At 46.5% G+C, this 16,177-nt stretch overlaps 2 protein-coding genes and 1 long non-coding RNA gene across 17 annotated transcripts in view; all 3 read right to left on the bottom strand.

The window, feature by feature from the left end:
• Positions 1-246: 246 nt before the first annotated feature.
• Positions 247-1,075, bottom strand: LOC117752702. The gene is made up of 2 exons (XR_004612121.1): positions 868-1,075; positions 247-826 (listed from the first exon to the last, which is right to left on the bottom strand). It is a non-coding gene; the product is annotated as an uncharacterized LOC117752702 (long non-coding RNA).
• A 744-nt stretch (positions 1,076-1,819) lies between these two features.
• Positions 1,820-11,359, bottom strand: LOC117751910 (src substrate protein p85-like). The gene is given in 17 exon segments (XM_034568958.1): positions 1,820-1,995; positions 2,077-2,145; positions 2,395-2,518; positions 3,288-3,535; positions 3,633-3,702; positions 3,854-3,909; positions 4,774-4,821; positions 4,824-4,880; positions 5,573-5,683; positions 7,167-7,277; positions 7,757-7,867; positions 8,313-8,367; positions 8,607-8,717; positions 9,538-9,667; positions 9,760-9,833; positions 9,924-10,032; positions 11,202-11,359. Coding segments are annotated over 16 exon segments (1,596 nt in total). The 5' UTR covers positions 10,008-10,032; positions 11,202-11,359; the 3' UTR covers positions 1,820-1,858.
• Positions 11,360-12,518: 1,159 nt separating this feature from the next.
• Positions 12,519-16,177, bottom strand: part of ppfia1 (PTPRF interacting protein alpha 1) — a 37,906-nt gene continuing 34,247 nt past the window's right edge. For 8 of the 15 annotated variants that reach the window (XM_034615184.1, XM_034615209.1, XM_034615226.1 and 5 more), the window contains 6 exons: positions 15,963-16,138; positions 15,669-15,766; positions 15,413-15,588; positions 15,119-15,187; positions 14,772-14,940; positions 12,519-14,214 (listed from right to left, as the gene is read on the bottom strand). In XM_034615184.1, coding sequence (XP_034471075.1) covers positions 14,153-14,214; positions 14,772-14,940; positions 15,119-15,187; positions 15,413-15,588; positions 15,669-15,766; positions 15,963-16,138 — 750 coding nt within the window. In that variant the 3' untranslated portion in view covers positions 12,519-14,152. The other 7 variants (XM_034615192.1, XM_034615217.1, XM_034615285.1 and 4 more) reach the window with 4 other exon arrangements.

Below are 16,177 nucleotides of genomic sequence, written 5' to 3'. Positions count from 1 at the left end.
AAACATGTTTAGGTAACAAAAACAATAAATTAACAAACTAACTTTGGAGACAATGTTACCAATCTTAAAATAAAGGCTTTTTTGCAAGTGAACCAATAAAAAATAACCGATTGTGAACAAGATATTTGAAGAACGCCATCAGGGAATTTCTTCAAATTTGGTACAAACATAAATTTGGACTCAAGGATGAACTCATTTGAATTTGGTGTTCAAAAGTCAAAGAGGCATAAAAATGCAATCAAACAATTTTATCATTCATAGTTTATTTATTGAAACTAAAAAAAAAGAACAAGCAGGTAATGAAGTGACTCAAGCAAACAGAGGTACAGATACAAATAATGCATTTGAAAAGGTCACTTTTTATTATTAAACCCCAAAGATGAATTCAATGAAAGTTCTCTCTCTCCCACACACACGCGCACGCACACCTGTTTAAGCTACACTACTGCGATGTGCAGACGAGTCGTCTGTCAGACATAATTAGTGTTTGTGGAGAACACACTGAAGGCCTCTTCCCGTAACTGATGTTTTCTGCAGGTTGGTCAAATTGAGGGACGTCAGTCGTCATCACTCCTCATCTAAAATCATACACAAAAACAGGAGCATCCACAAAAACACGTCACGACCGTTCTCAAAACATCACAACTCTTCACCTCTCTGTACACGATTCTAAACATCAGTAATTAACCTGTAGTGTATGAAGATGATTCAAATAATACTATGAACTATGGTGTTTCTGTTTCGCTTGTCATTTGACAGCTGGGCCCCTGAAGCATCAGTAAAGGAGGAAGCCTCGTTATTGATCAAACATAATCAAACTGATTCACTCGGCAGGAAGCTCAATAAATCAACAAGTGCAGCTTCAACCTGGAATTTAAACTCCTGTGCAACACAGCAAATGGTTCCCAGACAGACCAAGAGGAGTCATCAGTGTTTTGGTCCACAGTCAATGCACTGAACACAATACAAGCATCAATATACAGAATAATCCAGAGTGGAGGTTTAGTTCACTTGAGACTGCTCCTGCTGACATTAAAGGTCGAGCTACCGAACCGTGAAGACAAGACGCACAAGACGCGTTCCACTGGCTTCACTCAATTCCTTTTTAAAGCAGAGTTCACACTACATGACTTTCAAACTCTGCACATCACAGAGCAGTTCACACTACGACCTGCTGTTGGTCTGAGTTCACACGACACGGCTGACTGACGGGGGGGGGGTCCACAAACATGAGGAACACACAGAGGAGAAGAGACACGGAGAGTCCGACTGATCGTGGAGGAGGTGAAACTGTTGTAAAGATGAGAGCGAGCAGCTCAGGCTCAAAGCCCAGGACAAGACCGACAGGGATTCTGACGGCTTTAAAATCATGTAGTGTGAACGCGGCTTTACGTGAAGAATCGACAACACCTGATCAAAACCTTGTGAAGGAAAAGAACCTTCAACCTACAAAATGCAGCTCGTGGCTGAGGCCGGAGGGAAATGTTTGCAAAGTCGTCTGAGAACTGGAGAAGCTTCAGCTCTTTCCCGGAGCTGAAGCTTCTCCAGAGCAGAAGAGCAGAGCTAAGCTTTGTGGCCAGATTTCTATATATTCTCTTAGTGTCGAGTCAGTCGAACATGACTCTTCCTCCTTGTCTGCTGCTGCACAGAGCGACATGATCTGAACATGGGACAGAGGTGGGGGGGGGGGGTAAAAGGAAGGCGGACAGGAGACCTGAGGACGTCTCACACAGCGTCGAAGCATCAGATGATGAGAACAGAGGAAAGTGTGAAAAGGATAAAAACAACAGGGATTTGAAATGGTCTCCTTCCTCTTCTCCTGCACGAGGAGACGGGTCATCTCGAGGGGGAGGGCTCATTATTGCCGAACCTCCACGTAGTTGGCCGGGAAAAGGCCGTAGGCGCCTCTGCACACGCCCCTCCACCAGCCCTCGTCGATCATCTCGATGTTGGTGATGATGTCATCCGGGTCGAAGGAGATCTCGTCTTCGCCAGCTGAAACAGGAAAAGAGCGATTAGCGCCAAGACAGCTGAGATTCAGCCAGTGACCCTTGACCTTAAAGTTCAATGTCCCACCTGCTTGGTAATCGTACAGAGCAACCGCCGTCACCCCGAGGTCCTCGCTGTACTCGTACTGCTGCGTGTCTGCAGGAGAACAGAAGTCTGTCACTCTGGAACTGTCTATACATGACTGGCTGGTTTTATACATTAGGATTCGTATCGCTGATGCTCTCTCTTTGTGGTGAGTGTGAGTTTTAATGATTAAAGTTGTATCCCACTCAACCTTTTCAGTTTTATTCCCTCTCAGACGATTACAGTGCAGAAAGCTGATGAGTGATTCTTCTCTCGTGCATCTTAGTCTCTACATCAACACAGACGCCATGAGAGCTTTACCTGCGGCTTTGGTCTCCTCAGGAGTCAGGTACAGCTCCTCCTGCTGGTCGACCTGACTCTGTGGCTCGGCCTCATACAGCTGCTCTCCGTTCTCAGCTGCTTCGGGGGAAGCTTCCTCTGCGACCTAACAAGACACGTAATAAATGATCTGTTGAGCCAACTGAGAAATTGTCAGAACACAATAATGACTTTTCACACACACAAACTGACGATCATATTCATGTATTAATTAATCTAAGGGGTTGGATCCATGTTACCGGTCACTCTGATGTCCGGGCACTTGTCTCATAAACTCTGGAGCGAATCAATCAAACAAAGAAAACTGCAGTAATGTTCAGGTAGCTTCAGATCATGGGAACCAGCTCCCAGTCTGTGTTCAGGAGCCAGACACCATCTCTACATGTAACGCTCTCACCGCTCGAAGCAGATGTCGCCCACGTTGAGTTTGGTTCTTTCTTCCAGTTAATGAGGAGGTTTTTTCTCCACAGTTGCCAAAGAGCTGCTCATTGTGGGACCTGTTGTTTCTCTATAGTTTTAAGGTCTGGACCTTAACATGTAAAGAGCCTTGAGATAATGTATGTAATGATTTGGCGCTATGCTAATAAAATTTAATTGAATTAAAGTTTCTTAAAGACAGAGACTGACACTAGTCACTTTGCAGCAGTGGGACGTAGTGGAGACCCTGTATTCAGGTTTCTTTGCCATTCTTCTCAAACTTATTGTCGTTTATCGCCTCGAGTGGGGGCGGGGCCTTTCCCGGGGTGTGTTGGTGTTAACTCCGCCTCCCTCCCAGACTCAGAGGAGAGAGCGACACGACTCGATCAGATACACACAGACAGAGCAGCTAAATGTTAGAACTTCACAGAAGGGGAGAGGAAACCATCAGGACTCACGTGTTGTGCCGGTGCTGCAGTGGGCTGGACGGGTGGGGTGGGGCTGGGGGTGGGGCTGGGACTCGCAGCAGGCGCAGGAGACGGAGCTTTGGGCGTCTCTTGGATTTTACGGCGCGCCTCCTCCTGCTCCTGCTTCTCTTTGGCCTGTCGACGCGCTCGCTCCTCCTCCGTCCTCTTCCTGTCCTCCTCCTCCTTCTGCTTGGCGATGTTCTCGAAGCGAGCCTTGATGCTTCCTGTGCCGCTGCCGACTGAGCAGGGAGGCGAGTTGGAGAAAGAAGAGAAGACGTGATGACGACTTCACAACGTGTTGCTAGACGTTGTTAAACACAGCGGATGAACGCTCACCAGCCTCCACAGGTTTGGTTTTCTGATAAGATGATGTCGGCTTCTCCACGTCCTCAAACGTCCCTGCGCTCTGTCCACCAGAGAGATAAAGACATGAGACAGAGCCCTGTACACACACACACACACACAGACACACACACACACACACACACACACACACACACACACACACACACACACACACACACACACACACACACACACACACACACACACTTTACCTTGTCCATGCGGTCGTTCTGGACACCAAACTTCCCTCCAAATCCTTTTGAGTAATCTGGCGACAGGAGACAAGTGAAGGTGATTTTCTGTTGCTCGTTAAAGATTCAGCCACAGTCGGCTCCATCAGAACGTTTCTCCAGCTCAGACCACAAACAACCACTGACTAGGTTATTGTATTTAACTTATACTCTTCATCGTCCTTCACAACCACACACTATGTTAACAACATGGCGTCGGTGTGAAACCCTCTCTGGTCTGAGACAGTTCAGATGAAGTCGACTGAGGAAACAGCTGGAATCAGACAACAGGCTGACGAGCTCATGCAAACCTGCAGAGGAAATAAAAAGTGACGCAGACACAGACGGGAGAATCTCAACAGACACTTGGAGTCAAGCAGCCATCTTGAGTCAGAAGCCTCCATAAAATGCACTGTGGCCAAATGACATCATGCGCAAGCTAACAAACAGCGTCTCAGCAGTGATGGAAACAGCAGGGGGGGGGGGGGGGGTTTAGGATCATGAAACTGAGGTCTTGTTATGATGTGTAAACACCAGAGGAAGAACTTTATGGTCTGTATTCATATAAGACTTCTCTGGTCTTGATGACCACTCAAAGGTCAGCTGGATGCAGTGGCGCTGCCAAGAGGGGGCCAGCGGGGGCCAGCGGGGGCCAGCGGGGCCACACAGACACTTTGGCGAGAAGTATTGATGTGTACATCTACACCAGCGTTATGTTTTAACATCTCGTCCTCTGGTGTTAATGAGTTGGTGCTGCAAATGGGGGGGGGGGGGGGGGGGGGGGGGGGGGGGGGGTCTGTCTCTTAAAAGAAAGCAGCTGTTGGGAAGATGGAGCCAGAGCAGAAGCATCAGGCTGAGGGTTAGTGTCTGGGGAGAAGGGGGGGGGGGGGGGGGGTCTGTGCCTTTCTGGGACTCGTGCTTGGCCAGGCTCTCCTTGTGCTCATAGCCGAGGCACACTGGTCCCGCCTCTCCTCTACCCCATAGTGCCCTCCAAACCCACGCTTATAGTCCTGCAACACAACACACAGACATACACACGTATATGGACAGACACACAAAACAACACACACATATTCAAAGACAATGACACACCTGCCCTGAGGTTGAGGACACGTTGTTAGTGACGTGATGGAGACACATTCTAGTCTCAACTCTTCTCAGTGCAAGAGTTGATTTAGAAGAGAACAAAGCTTCTATCTTTGTATTATTAACTTATAATCTTCTTCTAATCTTGTGTGTGAGAGATTCAGTGCCGAGTCCGACACGCTGATATAAATCTGCGCTCTGGTTCCTCTTCCTCTTTCTGAGCCGCCTTCTTTTCTGTTTTTTTCTAAACCGCAGATTGAGGAAGTCGTCAACCTTTGAACGAGCAAATCCACATACCACAGATGAAACCACATCCGAGCTGAGAGGGACGTTTTTTACAGTGAAAACAATACAAGCGAAACTCAGGCTGCTTGTGATCACTGAGGGGGAAATGCTCCTCGTTCAAAGTTCTACGTGTCAATTGAGAAGTTTGATGGTTTTTAACCAGGGAAAGTTTCAAAATGTGTCTATAACTGGAAAATCAGGCTGAAACATGAGTAGTGTGAGCGAGGCAGCTGCTCCGTCAGGATCTTAATGTTTTATATGAACACTCATATTAAAACAGGTAGATTCCAGATGCTCGTCTCTGAAAACCCATGAAAACCCGATCAGTACCTTTCTGAGACTCGTGGAGCTGTAGTTTCTCCTGATGGTCCCATCCCAGAGCGGACTTATCTTGTCTGTCTGTCTGGACACCAAACTTCCCCCCAAAGCCCTTCACATAATCTGTGAAAACACACAATACACAAAGACGACAACACATCGTTAGTTCTGAAACCAGTTTGTGTTTTCTGACTACTTCTGGTTTGTGTGCATGACATGGATGAAACCAGTTTTATTGCGGAAGTATAATTTTTCTTGTTTCTTGTTTTCTTGTGAAGCCCCTCAGAGACGTCCTGTCCTCTGAGGAGACGAGTCAGTTTCGGTCAAACCTGCCTCCTCCGTGTGAGCAGATGGGACATGGACAAAACTAAAAGTCTAAAAGTACGTGTTCAATCAATGTTTCTCTAAGATGATTTCTGTCTTTTTCATGTTTCTGATGAGTTTGGTTTTGATTAGTTGTTTTAATGATACACAAACTGTCTCAGATGTCATGATTGAAAGCTGAGACTGACTCAGGGTTGGTCGAGAGCATGTATGGGCGGGACATCGATACCACGGCTCCACTGCACGTTCACAACTTCACAGACTGACTGCAAGTGTTGTCAAAAGTGCAAGAGAGACATCCATCTTTATATAAAGTCTGTGGGTTTGATTGAGCACCCTCTAGTGGCTGAATATGACATGCGTTGATAATTCTTTAGTTCTTTAAATACCTGACAACGGTATTAGGTAAAGAAACGAAAATCACTGATACAAACATTCTTTAAATGATCTATTGTGCAATACCTGCATTGACCTGACAACAGTGAAGTAACAAAACCACATCTCAGTTTATATCGTTATGTTAAAGCAGATAATAATAACAATAAACTTTATTGGTAAAGAACCTTTCATTCAAGACATTAAGCTCAAAGTTCCTCACACCTGTGGTTTGTTTCACACAGGCCAGGAGCACGTGTCAGAAAGTGGCCTCGGTATCAGATTACGAGCCACTTAGCACAGCATTGTGGAGGATTCCTGAGGTCACCAACACACAACCTGGACCAGGGGCCTGGACCAGGGTCCTGGACCAAGGGCCTGGATCAGGGGCCTGGTCCAAGGGCCTGGACCATGGGCCTGGACCAAGGGCATGGACCAGGGGCCTGGACCAGGGGCCTGGACCAGGGGCCTGGACCAGGGGCCTGGACCAAGGGCCTGGATCAGGGGCCTGGACCAAGGGCTTGGTCCAGGGTCCTGGACCAGGGGCCAACCAGGTAACGTGCAGGTGTGTCAGACAGGACGCCACAGAGCTGATCTGCTGGGACGAACCTACGAGTCCAGACAAGTCTCATGAAGCTGATGATACATCAGCAGCAATGCCAACAAAGCCCCCAGGGGGCACTCTACAGTCATTGCCCAAGAAGACTTGGACATGCAGCACGTCGTTGAACAATGTTAATGTATTTAAAGGCAGGAACAAATATTTAGTATATAATGAATTATTGCAGCGACAGCTCAATGTGGAAAACAATGAGCAAGACATGAATGAATTTCACTTTTAGTTTTTCCAGACTCTCAGGCGAAGGCTTCCTCTGACATCAGGTCTGGTTCAGCGGATCAAACCCACCTTTCTGCGACTCGTGCTTCTCCGTTTTGCCCTGGTACTCGAAGCCCATGGCGCTTTTGTCCACTTTGTCGGTCTCGATGCCAAACTTTCCTCCGAAGCCCTTCGTATAGTCTGTAAAAGTCCAAAGTTGAGAAGAGTAGAGTCAACTCACAGGAAAACGGTTCATATAAATGTTGCCTCTTCTTCGTCAGCATTGAATGAATCTAAGTTTGAAGCGAGTTGATCTGAGGTTTCACTGTGTTGTTCACAGGAGAAGTCACACAAACTCAGAGCCTCTCATGTTACAGAGGTGTACAGCTGCCATTATAGGAAGAATAGGAATTAACATTGTCACACTTCCCCAGAAAACCAGCTGGGTCGTAAACGAGCTCCAGACTCCGAGACGCTGGCAAATCAAAGTTCACATCTCACATGCGAGAGAAGACGAAAACAAACACATCGTTTGGGGGCTGACATGCGCAGACACAGGCTGAGGAATGAAGAGGGTAAAATGCTAAATAACAGGATGTGTCCGGACCTGAAGCCGCGCCTGCTCTCAGGCCGACGTGTCTGAGGGTGTTAGTGTGAATCCATCACAAGTCGAGACAAACCTTTCTGGGACTCGTGTTTCTCTGTTTTTCCCTGGTAATCGAAGCCCATTGCGCTCTGGTCGACACGATCCGACTGCACGCCGTATCGCCCCCCAAACCCAGTGGAGTAGTCTGCACAGGGAAGCAGGGAGGGGTCAAAGGTCAGGGCGAAGCAGCTTGGTAGCACACAGTGGTCATGGAGCAGCCTGTTGCCAAACTCTCCATCAGTACTTGAACTGACACGAATGAAAACAGTTGAAACACAATCACTGCCGTCGTCATCGTGAGAACGACAAATGTATTTATCATAATTATGTATTATATCAGTGTATCACATCAGAAATGTTTTACTCCCTAAAATCTATATCAGTCAGACTCAACTTCAAAGCTGGTTTCAAATCGAGGATAAACATTGGAAACCAGACGTTCACAAAACAATTTTCCTTGACACTCTGACCACCTGTTGATATGATACGTGTGCGTGTGACAGTTTTCTAGATGGAAAAGATACCAGCGTTAACAAAAGCTACCCGGCAGGTAAAGGATGTAAAGAGCGGCGGTGGATTCAGGAAGTCACCTTTCTGCGAGGCGTGTTTCTCCGTCTTCCCGGCGTACTCGAACCCGACAGCAGACTGGAACCAGACACAAGAAACAAACCCACTCAACCAGTTTGTTTGTTTGATCCCCGTCACAGTTTTCTGTTTTACTGTTAAAAGCTTTTAAACTGGTTTCACTTCAGCACATGTGATCAAAAATCTGTCCAGTGCGACTATAAATGTTCCTTTGTCCACAGTCCCTGAGTAAAATACTCAGCACAGCAGTTTGTAGGTTCAGCTCTGTCGGCTGTGTGCTGGACAGAAACAGGACGTACCTTGTCCACGCGGTCGTCTAGAACTCCAAACTTCCCCCCAAAGCCCTTGGACGTGTCCGTCTGGGAGCAGTGTTTGGACAACTTGCTCTGGTAGTCGTGACCCACAGCAGACTGAATAAAAGGACATGAAGGAAATCACAATGTTTATCTTGTGTGTTGATACTGTGATAAAAAAAGAGCAGGAAACAGCCAGAGGTTTGAAGTGGTGACGTGTGTGTGTGTGTGTGTGTGTGTGTACAGTGCTCAGTCATCACATTCACGCTGCAATGACCACACAACCCAGAGAGAGAGAGAGAGAGAGAGGGAGAGAGAGAGAGAGACAGAGAGGGAGAGAGACAGAGACAGAGAGAGAGACAGACAGACAGAGACAGAGAAGAGAGAGAGAGAGAGAGAGAGAGAGAGAGAGAGAGACAGAGAGAGAGAGAGAGAGAGAGAGAGAGAGAGAGAGAGACAGAGAGAGAGAGAGAGAGAGAGAGAGAGACAGAGAGAGAGAGAGAGAGAGAGAGAGAGAGAGAGAGACAGAGAGACAGAGAGAGAGAGAGAGAGAGACAGAGAGAGAGAGAGAGAGAGAGAGAGAGAGAGAGAGAGAGAGAGAGGTGTGGATGGACACACGAACGTGGCATTTCAAACTGAGCTCTTATAAAACACACGTTTACAGGAGGCAGTGACCTGGTTTAAATTCAGCTTCAGGAAAAACTTGTTTTAATCCTGGAAAAGGAAAAAGCAGCAGGAGGAGATTTGATCGTCCATCGAGCTTTTCTCAGCTCACACAGAAGAACACGTTCTTCAGACCGAAGTGGAAACACTCGATCGAGAATCATTGATCTGTGTTGATGGCGTCAACTCGCCGGTGAAGTGTTCCGAACGATGGAGTCAACAGAGCACAGACCCTGACTTACTGTTCCAGCTTCATCTAATGTCATCGCTCTACCTTGTCCATGCGGTCCTGCTGCACTCCGAACTTCCCCCCGTACCCGTGCGAGGCCTTGGGCATGGTCTCCAGCTCCTTCTGCTTCAAGCTGGTGTGTTCCGTCGACACCGTCTCACGCAGCTGGTGGATACTAAACCCAGAGAGGACACAGGGACTCGTAACGGGGCTTTCAACAATGCATGTAGCAGCATGGGGACGGGGGGACATTTTACTCTTCCTCACTCGATGTGCTCCTGGTGTCCTGAGCCGGCCACCGTCTTGGCCCCCCAGCGCTGCTCCTTCTCCGACACGTCATTCTAGAGAACGGGGGAGAGAAGCGGCGGTGAGGAGGGGGAAGGATGAAACGAGGAGGATTCAAGTCAAATCGAGGAGGCGAGCACAGAAACCTCAAAGTCAGGGTCGGTCTCCCAGTCTTCGCCTCCGTCGTCGAGCGGCACGTTGACCGTCTGTCCTGCTGAGGCCTTCCACATCTTCGGCGAGGCTGCGTCACTCCAACTGAAACACAGGAGGTAAGACTGAGGAGCTCAGTAAGAAAACCTTCAGAGAGGAGAGACGTTTATTTGAATGTAGAGGTAGAGAATCAACTGGAGGACATTTAAACCAAAAGAACCCACCACCTCGGAATTCATTCACTAAACCTGCGGTGTTCTTTACCGTCACAGCTGTTACAGATGTGACCCGGAATAACCTCCGTGCACGACCAGGTGCTGTGGAAACACTGAAAACAGCCTCAAATGACGGGTTGGGTCCGACCTGCGTGTTTGTAGCAGGACGCAGCAGAAAGTACACAAGAGGTTTTGATTGAATTGTGTTTTTAAACGTGGTTTCGTACGGAGACTGTTGGTTCTTGGTGTTTTCTGCTGAGTTTCATTATTTGTTTAATCTGCTGAACCTTTGATTGGAGGATTTCTTCCTGGACAACAGGGACATCTTGGTCTCTAGAGGTCAACGAGACTTTAGAAAGACTCCTCTGTTAGAAACAGGATCTGAACAGGGACTCGGAGGGTTCTGGTCGGATTCTGGATCTTCTCCAGACCTCGGATCTCAACAAGCTTCCTGTGCTGACGCTGGATCCTGACTCGACACGATGCGTCAGGAGACGTGTCCCCGGAGCAGCCTCCTCCTGACCGGGCCCAGCTCGGACCCGTGAGCCGGGGACCTGTGTCAGGAGAACCGCACCCATCTGCTGCACGCCCCGGGCCCAGGAGGGAGAGGAGGCCCACAGGAGTGAGGCTGCTCCGGGGAACGAGCAGCAGCTGCTCCCGGTGCAGAGTCGGCTCTCCGGTCAATGTCGGACCAGACGAACTGGGTCGAGCTCGGTTCTGTCACGTGACGTTTGAATCGTTTTCCACCAGAACCGGAAGGTCTAATTCCTGCGGAGGTTTCTGCTCCGAACCGAAGCAGCTCCAGGGTCTCGCCGCCTCTCGGGCTCCGGCCCCGGGGCCAGCACCTCAGTGACGGTCGAGTCAGAACCGGAGGACTCGACGCTCCGTGACATTGTAATAAAAACACGTTTGATTGGGTTTTCACTGAGATCCCGGCTGCGGTCACTTCCTGTCCCAGTTCCCAGCAGGTAGCTAACAGGCTAATGCTAACACGTCTCCTGCTGGAAACTGGAGCCGCCGTCCGGCGTCGCGTCCCCGGCCCCGGGCTCAGGTACTCACCGTCCACGACGACTGAGGCTCCGGTCAGAGGGCACGGTGAGTCGCTGCGGTGTCCCCGGTGTCCACGCTCCGCTTCCGGCTCCAGTTTCAGCTTCGAACCTGCGACGAATCCGTCCGGATCACTTCCGGCTCTCCCAGTATCCAGCCCTGACGTCACCGGGTGGGCGGAGACAGGGGAACATTTTCCTTAAACTTCAATTTAACTAAAAACGTATTTAATTTCTTTTTATAATGAAACAAACAGATTGTTACTAATGATAAAGAGATTAAAACATAATAATCAAACCTCCTGATCAGACGTTTCTGTAAAGTGACACTTAAAATACTTATTTTTATTCTACAGGCAAACTCAGACTTTAAATCTAATCTTATTAATTTTATTTTATTTTAAAATAAAAAACTAAAGTGTGAACTTGATGGGAAACTCCCAGTTTGTACTTGTAAACAATAATACAAATACAAGCAAATAATTCATAAAACAATTAATACAAGTTGCAATGATTAGACAGTTATGTAATATGATGTAATACTGACACTTATATTAGTATTATATTATTTTAATACTTTCTTTTAGAATAAAAAAAAAAGCTAACTACCCTTTTAGTCAGGCTTTTAATTTAATTATATTTATTCTCTTTTTCTCTCCATTTATTTAAACGTCTTTAAAACATAGGATTTTAAGATAAAACTACAAGAATCAAGATTTTATTTATTATTAGGTGTAAATTAATTATTTTATTAACAATTCATAATTTTAAATCAGTAGTTTCTTATCTCAAACTTCAGAAACATCAGTAACCAGTTGGGTTCCTCCACTTTTATAATGTCTGAGAGTTGTTTAAAAAAAATTGTATTGATATTATTTATTAACATTAATTTGGGAAACACAGAACCAAACTAAATAAAATAGAATAAATCAAAAACAGAACAGAGGACTTATCACTTATCCACACAATAAAATAAACCTGCAGTTTAATGCATCTTCGTCTTTTCTGTGGACTCTTAGATTGTATAACTTCTAAAAGTGTTATACAATCTAATATTTGTATTTCATGTTTTAGTTTCTTGGTCTCTGCAGTAACGTGTGTGAAGTACAATTTGGTTTTGCCTTCAGTTACAAAACATGACGTTTTTTAATTGAACAATTAAAACCAAAAATTGTTGAAGCCTTTGTTTCTACAAATGAAACTAATAAAATACTTTTTTACATTAAAGAATCTTTTTATGCTGATCAGAAACAATCTTATGAACTGTGGGCTGAAAACTTTTCACAGCTTGAACAATAATTCTTAGAAATAACATTTCATTTTGGCATTATTTAGAAAATAAGAATTTATTGTGCACCCAATTTAAACTCATGTATACATTTATATAATTGGAAATGAATTCCAAGTAATTGTTTAACAGCAAATGTCATTCATACAATGAAACTGAGACAAGTTCGCTGCTGTCGACTTATCCCACATTTTACATGTAAAACACACCGATGCTGAAAAGAGAAGCGTCAGCCTTTGTGTCTGCAGTGGAAAATAAGTTTCAGTATTTTATTGAAAGTAAGCAATAAATAATACTGTGATAAAAATAGTTTATAAGTACTCAGACTGTACATCATAGTTACAAGATCAGAAAATTCAACAGGTGGAGGAGCGGGAATAAAACAACAGCAATATGATTTGCATTGTGCCTACGTGACGACATCACAAACAGAAGTGTCTCTACTTGAAGCTTGAACTACATGAAGTGTGAGAAGACAGAAAACTCTTCGGTTCCGTGCGGGTCGCGGTGGAACCGGTGTTGTGAGAGTGGACGAACTAAGACGTGGAAAACAAACCGGGGCTGGAGCTCTGAACGGCGATGAGTAATAAATAAGACGACAGATGAGTTCAGAAACAATAAGGCTTGATATGAAATCTTCATACAAAGTGTTTTTTAAAAAAGGGGAGTTTCTGGGTGGATGGTGATCTCGTCACGGCGAGGATCCACTGAGGCCTCGGTGAAGTTGGTCCATCAAAGGAGTTTCCACACTCCGGACTCATGGGTTCGTGTGAGTCCGACTGTTTCTCCAGAGGGGAGGGAGGTTCGTTTTGTTTAAAGGGACAAACGGGGTTGGGTGGGGTTTAGTGGAGGAGTTTCTGCATGCAAGGTCGACGGGAGAGAACCTGGAATTCTGTTTCGCTTGCATCTGAAAGTAGCCCTGTTTCCCCCCCGCTACTGATATATGGCTTTAATTCTTAAATTCAAGAGTTTCATTTTGGTATCGCAGATATGAAAAAACAAAGAAGAGAAAAAGGAAATATTCTGTGTGTGTGTGTTTCACGTGATGTGCAGCCGCCATCACCCGGCGTGCCAGCAGTTATTCTAAAGGTGATGACGACTCACAGAGTTGAGAAGTTTGTGAAACTGTCTGACGACTCCAGCAATTTGTCTGATATTCACACTTCCCTTGACCTAAGAGCTGCATTTACACAAAGTCACAGGTAGTAAGCTACAAAGAAATACAACAGTTAAAAAGGGCAAAGGATATGAATTAAGTTATATCACATGTCAAAGTCACTTAAGCATAAATTCAATGATTAGAATTCAAATCAAAAGAGGAAAAAAAACGTACATCTGGTCAATAGAATCAGGATTATAAAAAAGATTAGATAAAATGTCTGTTGGTAGAAATATACAAACTCCAGACAGTAGAAACATTCAGTTACATACATCTGAGAGCTGAGCTTAATATGGGCACAGTGGAGAAAGGTTTATTCTTAAAAAGTGGGTGGATTAAGAGGATAAAAGGATTACACAGTCATTTCTAAAATCAATTAAATGTCCCATTGGTTTACATAAATATAACAAATGTAGATAAATCTAACACGCTTCCTCTGGGGATACGCAGATTGATGAGTAAAGGTCTTTTTCTGTGATGACAACAAAACGTGTTTTTAGTGTCTTTGAAAGCAAATTCAGTTCATCATCCTGGTCTTGAACGCAGGGAATTCCCCTTCCTCCTCTGACCAGCGGTTACCTATAGAAATAATGAGGATAAACTGAGACGGGGAGAAGAGAGATGAACGGACACGAGAGGGGGAAGCAGGACAGAAGCCGGGTGAGAAGATGGAGGTGGAGGAAAGGTGGAGAAACAAGGGGAAGAAAGAGGAGAGGCGTAAAACGTGCGTTATTAGAGCCGAGAAACTCCGGAACAAAGAAAGCTGCTTCTGTTCGGAAAGAGACGAGCAGCTCTACAGTGAGGACAACAGCTGCTCTCTTTTCAAAGTGACCAGTGGAGGCTGTGTTCTTACCGTTGTGTGTTAACAAGAGTAGGTCCTGACTGTGCCAGTGTCCAGCCTCTGTATAGACTCACTTCCTGCACGTCCATGTTGGCGAGAATCACATGCGAAGACGTGCCGTTAGTCACAGCATCATAAACAGACAGCAAAGCAACAAAGCCATTCGAGACGTGACACGTTAGAGCGAAACTGCTCATCAGAAACTGTTTGAGTAACAGTAATGAAAGAGCGCACGCACACACACACACGCACACGCACACGCACACACATGCCCACATCTCCTTCCTCCGCTTACCGTCCATCGGGCTCCTCTTTGGTTGTGTGGAGGGAGATGAGGAACCGCTGCTGTTCACCCGGAAGTTGGCGGGGAGCGTGTCTGACGCACCCAGGGACATCCCCCTCATGTCTTTGGGCCGAAACTTCTTCCTCCACGACGGAGCTCGGCGGAAGTTCTTATCGTCGTCCTACAAGAGAGGAGGTGGAGAACGAGGGGGGCAGAGAGGTGTGGAACAGAGAGGGAGTCATCTTCAAACTCGGCTGCTCACTCGGTTTGTGCCGCTGTGTGCGTGTGCATGCGTGTGTGTGTGTGTGTGTGTGTGTGTGTGTGTGTGTGTGTGTGTGTGTGTGTGTGTGTCCTGTCACCTCTTCCATCCTCCTCTCTGTGCCGATGGCCAGCAGACTGTTGTATTCACGCTCGAGAGTCGTTCTGGCCTGGAGAAGAAATACAACAATTAGTTTTCATTAGATTTCCAGTTACTTACACAATCACAAATTCTCTGCTGCTTTTTAACACACCCCTTTGGTTTGTAATTTTCTTTTTGACCGAATAGAATAAAACTGAAGTTTGAAATGGTGTGTGTGTGTGTGTGTGTGTGTGTGTGTGTGTGTGTGTGTGTGTGTGTGTGTGTGTGTGTGTGTGTGTGTGTGTGTGTCTACCTGTGTGTTCTGCATGGGGATCTGCAGCAGCAGGGCCAGGGTGTTGTGATCGAAGGTCTCGTCCAGAGCGAGCAGTGCGCCGTGGACTCCGCTCTCGTAGAGGCTACCGCTGTACTCTTTAAGTCCGATGGCGTGAATCCAGCCGATCAGGCGCTCGTTACTCCACACCAGCACGTCTGAAACAACACTGCAGCGTCACACAAGTCCAGCGTACCAGCGTGTTACTGAATCTGAACAACAGCGTGGTGTTTTCTACCTCTGAGCTCCAGCTGACACTCGTCTCGCCTCCTCTCAAGCTCCGTCCTGTCGTAGTTGAGCCTCCTCAGACACATCACTCCGCACTGAAAACTGTTCCTATGGCAGAAACACACACAAACGGTTCTTCACTGTTCATCTCGATCCAGATGGTTTATCTTAGGAAAAACTACTCTGGTTACACCGATTTCAACTGAACGATTTCAAGTTGAACAGGTTTGAGGCCACAACACAAGTAATGTGGGATGATTTTATGTGTTTATCAACCCAAGAGTTGACCTTCCCTGTGTTTTACCTGTGGAAGCTGTCCACCATCTTGAGCTGTCCCCTGAGGTCCTTCTTTGTGAGGTGGTCGAGCATGCGGGCGTCCACCAGGGACTCCATGAAGTAGGAACGGTACTGGGGGAGACCGAGGCTGGGCAGCCACTCGTTACCAATCCACTCGTGGTTCATTTCTCCGTACGCCAACGTCTAAGGTGAGAGAGGAGCAGGCTTGACCAGTGTTTGAGC

This window comes from Hippoglossus hippoglossus, chromosome 3 (genome assembly GCF_009819705.1).
Source record: "Hippoglossus hippoglossus isolate fHipHip1 chromosome 3, fHipHip1.pri, whole genome shotgun sequence".
In the NCBI taxonomy this organism is placed as follows: Eukaryota; Metazoa; Chordata; class Actinopteri; order Pleuronectiformes; family Pleuronectidae; genus Hippoglossus; species Hippoglossus hippoglossus.
This window is presented reverse-complemented; position numbering and strand designations above follow the sequence as displayed.